Source organism: Anolis carolinensis, chromosome 5 (assembly GCF_035594765.1).
Source record: "Anolis carolinensis isolate JA03-04 chromosome 5, rAnoCar3.1.pri, whole genome shotgun sequence".
NCBI classification, from domain to species: domain Eukaryota; kingdom Metazoa; phylum Chordata; class Lepidosauria; order Squamata; family Dactyloidae; genus Anolis; species Anolis carolinensis.
Window position 1 is genome coordinate 103576926 of NC_085845.1, and position 12109 is coordinate 103589034.

At 37.9% G+C, this 12109-nt stretch overlaps 1 protein-coding gene across 1 annotated transcript in view; it reads right to left on the reverse strand.

The window, feature by feature from the left end:
* Window positions 1-5106: 5106 nt before the first annotated feature.
* Window positions 5107-12109, reverse strand: part of htra3 (HtrA serine peptidase 3) — a 42847-nt gene continuing 35844 nt past the window's right edge. Inside the window, exons 7-9 of the mRNA XM_008115933.3 lie at window positions 11471-11519; window positions 10415-10510; window positions 5107-7715 (exon numbers count right to left, since the gene is read on the reverse strand). Of these exons, the coding sequence (XP_008114140.2) occupies window positions 7550-7715; window positions 10415-10510; window positions 11471-11519 (311 nt within the window). The 3' untranslated portion in view covers window positions 5107-7549. The remainder of the gene's footprint in view (window positions 7716-10414; window positions 10511-11470; window positions 11520-12109) is intronic.

The following is a 12109-nucleotide window of genomic DNA, read 5'->3' on the forward strand; positions in this document are numbered from 1 at the left end:
TTTTGCAGTTGGCAGATCGTAATTTTGTCAATGTCTATTGTTTCCAAATGCCAGCTGAGATCTTTTGGCACGGCACCCAGTGTGCCCATTACCACCAGGATCACCTGTACTGGTTTCTGCCAGAGTCTTTGAAGTTTAATCTAGAGGTCCTGAGTTTTTCCTGTTGTTTTTCGTCAATGCGACTGTCACCTGGGATGGCAACATCAATGATCCAAACCTTTTTCCTTTCCACAACTGTGGTGTGTTGTGTTCCAGAACTTTTCAGTCTGGATTCGGAAGTCCCACAGTATCTTTGCGTGCTCATTTTCCAATACTTTTGCAGGTTTGTGATCCCACCAGTTCTTTACTGCTGGCAGGTGGTACTTGAGGCATAAGTTCCAATGAATCATTTGGGCCACATAGTTGTGCCTCTGTTTGTAGTCTGTCTGTGCGATTTTCTTACAGCAGCTGAGGATACGATCAATGGTTTCATCGGTTTCCTTGCATAGTCTGCATTTTGGGTCATCAGCTGATTTTTCGATCTTGGCCTTAATTGCATTTGCTCCTGGGCTGCAAGGATCAGGCCTTCTGTCTCCTTCTTCAGGGTCCCATTCGTGAGCCACAGCCAGGTCTTCTCCTTGTCAGCTTTTCCTTCAGTTTTGTCAAGGAACTTTCCATGCAGTGTTTTGTTGTGCCAGCTGTTGTTGTTGTTGTTGTTGTTGTTACAAAGGCTGGATGGCCATCTGGTACATGGCAAAAGGGGGCTGGACTGGATGGCCCCTGGGGTCTTCCACTGAAATGCTTTTAAGTTTAGGTAAAGGTAAAGGTTTCCCCTGATGTTAAGTCCAGTCGTGTCCGACTCTGGGGGTTGGAGCTCATCTCTATTTCTAAGCCGAAGAGCCGGCGTTGTCCGTAGACACCTCCAAGGTCATGTGGCCTGCATGACTACATGGAGCACTGTTACCTTCCCGCCGGAGCAGTACCTATTGATCTACTCACATTTGCATGTTTTCGAACTGCTAGGTTGGCAGAAGCTGGGGCTAACAGTGGATTTGAACAGCTCCCTGGATTTGAACCTGCGACCTTTTGGCCCGCAAGTTCAGCAACTCAGCGCTTTAACACACTGTGCCACCAGCCCCCCCTAAAATAAATAAATATAAAACTGATAAAAATAGAGGGAATACAAGCAGTTAAATAATTTTTAACCAAAAAATGTGCAATGATCACATTGTCTGTAGCTTTAAACAATGTGACCTTTTGGTCTGCAAGTTCAGCAGCTCAGCACTTTAACATACTGTACCACTGGGGGCTCCGCTTTTATGTTTATGTTAGTTAAAATTGTTCTTCATTTTAAATATTGTATTGTCCCGTATTTTTCGTACTACAAATGAGATATGGGCAGTGTGCATTGGGATTAGTTCTTTTTTTTTTTCAGTTAGTCCACACAAACACTCTCCATTCATCTGCCTTTGGCACCACCCATCTGTCAAATTTTAAAAGTTGTGTCCAAAAGTTGGCCCATGCCTGATATATATACAGTATATATAACATTTACTTCAAAAACGGCTGAGCAGCTGTAAAAGCTTGAGAATCGCTGTGCTAGAGTGTTGTCTTCCTGGGAAGATGAATTGCTAACACTCCAATCCCAGATGTCTATCACAAGATCAAGGAGACTGCCAGACTTTGTATTTATTTTGTCTCAAAAGCATTGCATAAATAAGTTTTAAACTGAGGAAAATAACGGAAGCACAAGCAGCTAAACAATTTTAGACCAAAAAGGGCTGTAGCTTTAAACAGTTCTTCCTCTTTGCATGAGGCAGAGCATTGTGGGCAAGCATACAGATGCTGAGTTGTTTGTTCAGCTCCACAGTCACACAAGGAGGATTCCTCTAGGCAGTGCCATTTTGCCAGGTGGTCTTTTGATCTTCCAACTCCTCTTCTAAGTCTGTTCAGGGACTTCCAAGTTGCCCATTCTTGGTTTGCCCCTGGACGAAGACCCTTGTGGGGGGCCCATCTAGTTGGGATTGCCTGATTTTGCTGCCCACATGGATATTCTTGCTGTTGCTGGAGGCACATTTAGAGGAGTGGTGGTTCTCATGAAACTTTTCCTTGATTAAAGTCTACTAGGAGGTTGATAGCCATACAGTGGATGGCTTTCAGTATTCAACCTTATTTCTCTCGCAATTGGCAGCAACTTCCCATCGTACATCAGTGGGGACAAGGCCAGCTGCTTATAAAGTCTATCAGCAGGTGTAGGTTTGAGACATCCTGTGATTATCCTACATGTCTCACCTGCTTCGCATAGGCAGAGTTAAGCCAGACAGGGCAAGCATACTCAGCGGTTGAGTAGGATAAAGCCAGAGTTGATGTTCTTATTAATTTTGGGTCTGCACCCCATGCACAATTGGTAAGTTTCCACAAGATGTTATTGCGAGCAGCTATTTTGTTCTTTCTGTTCACATTGCTGAACTGAGTATCACCTAGGTTGTTGATGGAAAAAAATTGATGGAGCTCTCCATTATTACCTGCCCCACTCTGTCCCGTAGTAGTTTCGAAGGACATGAGCATAGAGTTTAAGGAGAGTGATGTTTTTCTCAACCGAGACAACTTTCTCATGGTAAATACTTTGCAATGGATTCCCTAGTCCTGTAGAGGCACATACATCATTATCAATGGGTGACAAAAATTTCTTATAACTGAGACCAAAAGATTCCAAACATCATTTGCCAATTCAAATGTTATTTTATTATACAAAATGGAAGGGATATAGATGATTATAAAAAATTGAAAGGTGTAACTGGTAGAATCTATAGAATATTGGGTGGAATAAAAGGAGAGAGAAAAAATACCACTCTTAAGAAAATATAGGAGGAGGAGTTAGAGATAAAATAAATGAAATGGAATGGTCGCAATTGTGGAAACAAAGGCACTTGAAAAATTTATCAATAAGAGTTAAAGAAAATTATTATAAGATAATTTGGAAATGGTATTTAACGCCATTAAAATGTCAAATATGAAAACCATCCAAAAAATTGTTGGAGAGGCTATCAGGAAGTGGGAACATATATACATATGTGGTTGCATTGTAAATATGTAAGGAAATTTTGGTATAAAATATTTAAAGAGATAGATTATATAAGGAACATCAAATTGGAAATAAGCCCTGGTATTGCATTATTATCAATTTATAATAACAATAAAATGGATAAAAAAGAAAAAGAAGCAATAACAAATTTATTGACAATAGCAAGACTGCTTATAGCAAGGAACCGGAGAAAAGTAATAGATGTTCAGATTGAAGAATGGTATAAGGAAGTATGGAAATTGGCAATAAATGATAAGCTAACATGCAAATTAAAAGTTAAAAGAGGGATATGGAAAAAATGATTTTGAGAATGTATGGGGGAAATTTATTGAGAAAGGACTCCAAAAAAGGGATGGAAGGCTACCGCCTCAAGAAGAAATGAGATTTTGGTTAGACAATACATAACAAGTGGCTCGGGTTGGGAGGGGAGATACACAGTGGTGAAGAAATATAGATGGACAAATGTTAACGATGTAGTAGATATAAATCAACAGTAGATATAAAAGAATGATGCAAGTATTGTATGATACATTCAATATCTGCTATGTGATAAAAGTGATTATTGTTTGAAAAATTTTAAATTCAATAAAAACTATTTTAAAAAATGTTATTTTATTAACAACAGCTTGCTATAGTGGATTCCCTCAAGGACTTTTCTAGCAATGGGGTGTGAGGAACAACATTCAGTGCCACCCTATGAACTGCTTATGAAAAATACAAACAGTAGATTGATTTGTAGCAGCCAGAGCCTTGGAGTACAGCAATGTCATACTTGCTGTGATGGATTGATTTTAAATCCTGTAAGTCACCCAGAAATTCAGCAGCATTTTGCCTTCTAGCTTTAGAATATCAAGAAGACAGAAGCAGAATTCATAACGATCTTAACAGATTAAAGAGATGGGCCAAAACTAACAAAATGAACTTCAATAGGGAAAATTCAAGATACTCCACTTAGGCAAAAAAAAATAAAATGCAAAGATACAGAATGGGGGATGCCTGGCTCAACAGCATGTGTGAAAAAGATCTTGGAGTCCTCGTGGACAAGTTAAACATGAGCCTACAATGTGATGTGGCAGCTAAAAAAGCCAATGGGATTTTGGCCTGCATAAATAGGAGTCTGTGGCGCAGATGGGAGAGCAATGAGTCACTGACCAGGAGGTCATAAGTTCGAGGCCCGATTGGAGCTATGTTGTTCGTCTTTGTCCTGTGTTAAAAAGGCATTGAATGTTTGCCTAATATGTGTAATGTGATCGGCCCTGAGTCCCCTTCGGGGTGAGAAGGGCGGAATATAAATGATGTAAATAAATAAAATAAATAAATAAGTCATGCTACCCCTCTATTCTGCCTTGGTCAAGCCACACCTGGAAACACACTGTGTCCAATTCTGGCCACCACAATTTAAGAGAGATGTTGACAAGCTGGAATGCGTTCAGAGGAGAGCGACTAAAATGATCAAGGGTCTGGACAACAAGCCCTAAGAGAAGTAGCTTAAAGAGCTGGGCATGTTTAGTCTGCAAAAGAGAACGCTGAGAGGAGACATGATAGAAATATGTGAGGGGAAGTCAAAGGGAGGAGGGTGCAAGCTTGTTTTCTGCTGCCCTGGAGTCTAGGACATGGAATAATGGCTTGAACCTACAGGAAAAGAGATTCCACGTGAACAATAGGAAGAACTTCCTCACTGTGAGAACTGTTCAGCAGTGGAACTCTCTGCTCCAGAGTGTGGGGAGGCTCCTTCTTTGGAATCTTAAACAGAGGCTGTCAGGGGTGTTTTGAATGCAATATTCCTGCTTCTTGCTGGGGGTTGGACTGAATGGCCCATGAGATCTCTTCCAACTCTATTTTTCTAAAACGTCTTGTAATGAATTCAGTATGAAATATCCCATTAGTACGTGTTGTACACAAGCAATCTATTTCAGTAGTTAAATCAGTAAGTTGTAACAAAATGTTACAGTTGGTGCATTAGAGCACTTTGATTTCATCTTATGGACTGTTTCAGGACATAAAAGATTTAGGAAGGAAAATGAACAAAGGAAATAACACTGTTTATTTCTGTAAACTTTAATCTTTGTACAGTAGAAACATACAGTACTTGTCATAAGTATACAATTTGTATAATGATGCTTTCCAATACAATGAAAAGATAAAACTTAAACCCCTGAAAAATTGTGCACTTTCTCAAAGTTTTAGCTTTGCTTTGCACATTGTTTAGAGTTTACATCAGGCAATAATTCTATAAGAATCATTTACTACATTCCTCTTCTGCACAAGCTTGGCACAAATTAGCCTGTGACCAAAACCAGATTAACCATATAGCGTAATAGAGCAATAGCTTAGCCTGCATTGAAGTAATTTTCAAAAATGTAGCACTTGCTGTTGCAGAGAATAGCTTGGAAATACTTAAGTTTCATACATGGAAGGCACAGTCAAATGGCACCTAGTGAAAAAGATGGGGCTGAAGTCTCAGGACCCTTCTAAACTACCATATAAAATCCAGATAATATGCTTTGAACTGGATTCTATGAGTGTAGACTTATTTATTTATTTACAACATTTTTACCCCGCCTTTCTCACCCAAGGGGACTCAAGGCGGCTTACAACACCTAGCAAGATTCAATGCCATACTTATATAATCCAGTTCAATGTGGATTATCTGCTCTGATAATCTGGATTCTATGGCAGTGTAGATCCAGCCTCAATATCTGGTATAGCTTCTTGATCTTTCTCCAGCTGATCTCGCTCTTGACCACCTACCCATATTAGCCATGCTGTTCCCCTTCTCTTCTCACACCACATTAACTTCTGGTTCATCTTTGTCTAGAATTGCTTTTTTGAGAACTACCAAACCAGACAAGGGTTTTAGGAGAAAGTGGCAACTCACTCATAAAAGAGGAGGGTGACATGATGACAGATTGGAATTCACAACGACAGCCCATTTTCACATACCTCTCTAACTTTATTCCTCTAAGGCGAACAGCCACATGGCTTTTATTGTGTGCACACACAAAAGCAGGTATATACACAACAAGGAGTCCTGAATTTCACTTAAACACCTTGCTGCACTTTAAATACCACAGAAAATATGAGTGGCAATACAGATGCCCACTCAGATAAATTATGTCCTGCACCCAGATTGCAGAAGTTGTATTAACAAAAGGAGAGGAACTCTCTATTCTTCACAAGGTTTGAAATATTCAGTGTAGAATTTCTAGCATAGGCTGGTTTCCATTAATTGTTGGAGATATATTCCCCAATACAGGGGATTCAAAAGGGATGTCACAGGATTGGTTTTGGAATGGAATAGTTCCTGTGAAGAGAATTTCCTTTACACAACACATCTTCCCCAGTAAACATCGGAGACTGCTTCTATGCTGCCATATTATCAAAGCAGATAATAAAAAAAAAATCATGTTAGGGGCAACTTGAGAGACTGCAAGTCACTACTGGTGTGAGAGAATTGGCTGTCTACAAGGATGTTGCCCGGGGGAGTCCGGATGTTTTACCATCCTGTAGGAGGCTTCTCTTGTTAGCTAGAGCTTACAGACAGGAGCTCACCCTGCCCCCCAGATTCAAGCCACTGATCTTTCAGTCAGCAGTCCTGCTGGTACAAGCTTTTAATCCATTGTGCTACCGGGGGTTCCACATTATTTTCTTTGAACTGGATTATATAAGTCTACACTGCCATATAATCCAGTTCAAATCAGATAATCTGGATTTTATATGGCAGTGTAGAAGGGGCTTGAGGCTTGAGCTGTGTTTTCTTCCTTAAGCAAACCACTCTTGCTTAAAGAAATATTTTGCTAGAGATGCAAGCTTGGTACCAGAACAAATAATGCAGGCGGAAGGATTAATTATTTGTTTTATCCATCACGCTAAGGCTACCAGCACCATTCTCTTTCCCTTGCATTTAATCACTCTTCTTCTATTTGAGAATAATAATTTCTCAACGTAAGTTAAAGTCCTTGCAAAGCAAATGCATAATTTCACATTTAAACTAGATTGCCAAGAGTTCAGATTTAGATGAGATCAGATTAATGCTGCAACTCACCAACTATATAAAAGCCAAGAGTCTAGCTGTGTAAACCCCATAAAAGTCAGACTAGAGTGGAAGGACTAAATCCAAAAGTGTGTTTTGTAAATAGAGGCCATATTGAGCTGCTTAGTGTCTAATGCTAATTAAGCATAAATATTTTGCTTAAACCACAAGAATGATCATGAATCTGAGCTTCTTTCATACTCAACAGTCATAAAACTATATGAAATAAAATAGGCAAGAATCTCATAAATCTGCAATGGCTTGAATTATGAAGTAGCGCCATTGGAGCCTGGTCGTTGTGGACTATGGGCAAAACACTGGTTCGAACATTTGAATTTGTTCAACTAGCCATAGTCATGACTCGCCAAGATTGCTGTCACTGTAAAAGAGGTATCTGAAGTTCTAGAATAAATGAGGTTTAATTGTGTCACGGTGATATTCCTCAGTTTGGTTTACATAACTACTTCAGGTTCTATGTTAAATAATAAATCATCGTTTCCTCTTCTAACTTCAAGTAGTAGAGGCGATTCATTCATCACTGCGTCTTGTAGGTCAGCGGAAGTCTTCAGTGGACGTCCATTCACCTTCACAATGATATCGCCATCTTCAATTCCACCTCTGTGGTCAAGAAAGAAACAGTTTTAAAATTAACTTCACTGCTTCTATATACAACTGTACTAGAAATGGCCTAAAAAGTATAATCTCAACATACATTTTGGAGAGAACAGAGATTTGTCAATGAACAGAGTGTGGTTAGAAACCAACAAAATTGGGGGAAAAGCAGATCCTGGCTCTAACATGGGTAAAGCAAGTTGCCAGGAGGCATTTAGATGCTCCATTATATCCTTAACTTGCAGAGGAAGATAATAAAGACTCAAATGTCAAGGAAAGTATAGGAAGAGATAGAGGTTGAGCATCCTTTATCCAGAATTCCATAATATTCCCAAAATTGTCCACATGGGTGGCTAAGGTAGTGATATTTCTGACGGTTCAATGTATCTAAACTTTGGGTTGCTGTGAGTTTTCCAGGCTGTATGGCCATGTTCCAGAAACATTCTCTCCTGACGTTTCTCCCATATCTATGGCAGGCATCCTCAGAGGTTGTGAGGTCTGTTGAAAACTTGACAATTGGGGTTTATAGATCTGTGGAATGTCCAGGGTGGGAGAAAGAATGCTTTTCTGTTTGAGGCAAGTGTGAATGTTGCAACTGGCCACCTTGATTAGTACTGAATAGCCTTGCAGCTTTCAAAGCCTGGCTGCTTCCTGCCTGGGGGAATCCTTTGTTGGGATGTGTTATCTGGCCCTGATTTTTCCTGTCTGGAATTCCCCTGCTTTTTTAGTGTATACAGAATTACCTTCAGGCTATGCTTATAAGTTGTATATGGGACACAAATGAATTTTGTGTTTGATATCTCCAAGATATCTCATTATGTAAGTACAAGCAGTTCCCAAGTTACGAACAAGATAGGTTCTGTAAGTTTGTTCTTTTTTTAAAATAGTTTTTATTGAGTTTAAAATTTTCATACAATAATTACTTTTATCACATAGCAGATATATAATGTTTCATACAATACTTGCATCATTCTTTTATATCTACTGTTGAATTATATCTACTACAATGTTAACATTTATCCATCTATATTTCTTCACCACTGTGTATCCCCCCTCCCACCCTGATCCACTTCTTATGTATTGTCTAACCAAAATCTCATTTCTCCCTGAGGCGGTAGCCCTCCATCCCTTTTTTGAAGTCCCTTCTCGATAAATTTTCCCCATACATCCTCAAAATCATTTTTTCCATATCCCTCTTTTAACTTTTAATTTGCATGTTAGCTTATCATTTATTGCCAATTTCCATACTTCTTTATACCATATGAACATTTATTTCTTTTCTCCAGTTCCTTGCTATAAACAATCTTGCTATTGTCAATAAATTTGTTATTGCTTCTTTTTCTTTTTTATCCATCTTATTGTTATTATAAATTGATAATAATGCAATACCAGGGCTTCTTTCCAATTTGATGTTCATTATATCCTCTATCTCTTTAAATATTTTATACCAAAATTTCCTTACATATTTACAATGCCACCACATATGTATATATGTTCCCACTTCCTGACAGCCTCTCCAGCAATTTTTTGGATGGTTTTTATTAATATTTGACATTTTTAATGGTGTTAAATACCATTTCCAAATTATCTTATAATAATTTTCTTTAACTCTTATTGATAAATTTTTCAAGTGCCTTTGTTTCCACAATTGCGACCATTCCATTTCATTTATTTTCATCTCTAACTCCTCCTCCCATATTTCCTTAAGAGTGGTATTTTTTCTCTCTCCTTCTTTTATTCCACCCAATAGTCTATAGAGTCTACCAGTTACACCTTTCAATTTTTTATAATAATCTGTATCCCTTCCATTTTTTATTATTTGTTGAAATTGGTTAGGTTCCTTCCCCTCTTTATTATTTTTTACCCAATTCTTATACCATTGCTCCAGCTGAACTCCATGGAACCATGTCAATTTTATTTCCCCAAATTCCTCCTTTATCTTTTCCTTCTTCATTCCACTCTTAGTCCAGTCTCCTATTTTGTCTAGGTTTTTTTCCCTTAATACTTTATCCATTATATATTTTTTAATTTTTTTGGGAACTTCCTTTCCATTATAACTGGAATTATTCTTGTTTGTTCTTAAGTTGAATTTGTTTGTAATTTGGAACAGGTTACACTCACAATCTCTGTTTCTTGAAGGGATAGAAATGTTAAGCTACAACCGCTATCTGTAGTCTATTACACAAACACATGCTTAGTAAAAGTAGTTTGAGTTACAGAAATTTCAAAACTAGTCTATGGGGTGACTATGTACTATGGGGTGTTTAAAAAATCTGGCTAATTTTTGTGTTTCAAACACACATATTTTAAACACCATAATTTGCATAAGGTTGGGAACGGCTGACATTAAGATATATCCCTTTAAGAATTATAGTCCACTCCAAAATGTCTTCAAGGCATTATGAGACTCTTAGTGTGTTTGCTGCAGTGAAGGCTTCTGAAAAGTGGAAGTTAAGTTATCCTAGGATCCAAGCTAATGTGCCAAGGAGATGACAAACAGAAACCAAGAAAGCTTCCAGGCAAATACTAAACATGCTCCATCTGCCCCTCATTAAAGCAGGTGTCATTAAAGCATGACACCTAAAAAACAAAAGATCAGTTATGTGTACTTTATGACTCTTCAAAGCAGGTGTGCATTTGTTGATTTTTGTTAGATTTAGTATACTTTGAAGAGAGAAATGGTTTCTAGTTTAGGCCCAACATACCTTTGTGATGGTGAATTTGGAACAACTTCGTGGACATAAATTCCACTAATGACATCTGGAAAATCTGGATTATTAACCTTCAGTTCTTCCATTAGCCTAAAAAACATACATATTAAAATAATGGAATCATTTCATAACCATTGTCATTTTCAGTCTTCACCACCATCACGGGCAAATATCCCCCATTATATTTTTCCTTCTAGTAGCAGTTTTTGAAAAACCTAAGATTTCTACTCCATTTTAACTGAATTTCTACCCCAATTTAATATCCTAATTTAAAAACAACAGTTTATGAAAATGTCATTAAAAAGCAAATCATACCAAATATGCATATAGAGGTGCCGGTGGCTAGGCAAATTTCATATTTAAAATATTTTAATATTAAGAGGCCTGGGGGGCTGAAACTTCAGGAAAAAGCAATTGGATAGTGCTGGAGGGCTACTTTGTTTGTACGTAAGGAAGGGGTGGGAGACAGTAGATAAAGAGAAAGAAGTACAGTAGAGCCTCACTTATCCAACATAAACGGGCCGGCAGAACGTTAGATAAGCGAATATGTTGGATAATAAGGAGAGATTAAGGAGAAGCCTGTTAAACATCAAATTAGATTATGATTTTACAAATTATACACCAAAACATCATGTTATACAACAAATTTGACATAAAAATAGGCTATGTTCAATAGTAATGCTATGTAGTAATTACTGTATTTACAAATTTAGCACCAAAATATCACGATGTATTGAAAACATTGACTACAAAAATGTGTTGGATAATCCAGAACGTTGGATAAGCGGATGTTGGATAAGTGAGACTCTACTGTATGCAGAAATGTGGGTGAAGGGGGAGAGAAGCTTTGAAGGAAAGAAAAATTGATCACTTCAATGCCATGTCAGGGCATCACGGAGGATCAAAACAACCAGTCTCTCTCTGATGCTCTTCAATGTAGACTTAGTGGGAAGTCTCCACCACCCATGACTCAGGGCCAAGACTACAGGCAACAGAGATATGAAGGACAAGTCAAGACATTCTGTATATGAATACAATAGAAAGACTTACACAGGGGTGATTGTGAGCATCCTTATGCCAATAAATCTTTTCTTCCCATCTGGAATAAAAATCAGCAATACTTGTTAAGACATTTTTAAAGATCATTAGAATCATAGAGTTGGAAGAGATCACATGGGCCATCAAGTCATGTCAGAAGATGGCCATCCAATCTTTGTTTAAAAGCCCAAGGAAGGAGCTTCCACCACACTCTGAGGAAGCATTCAATTCCAGAACAGAGCTTATAGTCAGGAAGTTCTTCCTAATACAGTAGAGCCTCACTTATGCAACATAAACGGGCTAGCAGAATGTTGGATAAGTAAAAAGGTTGGATAATAAGGAGGGATTAAGGAAAATTCTATTAAATGTCAAATTACGTTATGGTTTTACAAATTAAGCACCAAAACATCATGTTTTACAACAAATAGACAGAAAAAGCAGTTCAATACATGGTAATATTATGTAGTAATTACTGTATTTACGAATTTAGCACCGAAACATCACAATATATTGAAAACACTGACTACGAAAACATTGGCTACTAACCAACTACAAATAAAGATAGAATTGCATAAAATGAACTTACAGTAACAACATTGTCAGAAATAAAATGTGTAAAAAGTTCAGTCCTTGCTGCCTAGAGAAACAGTT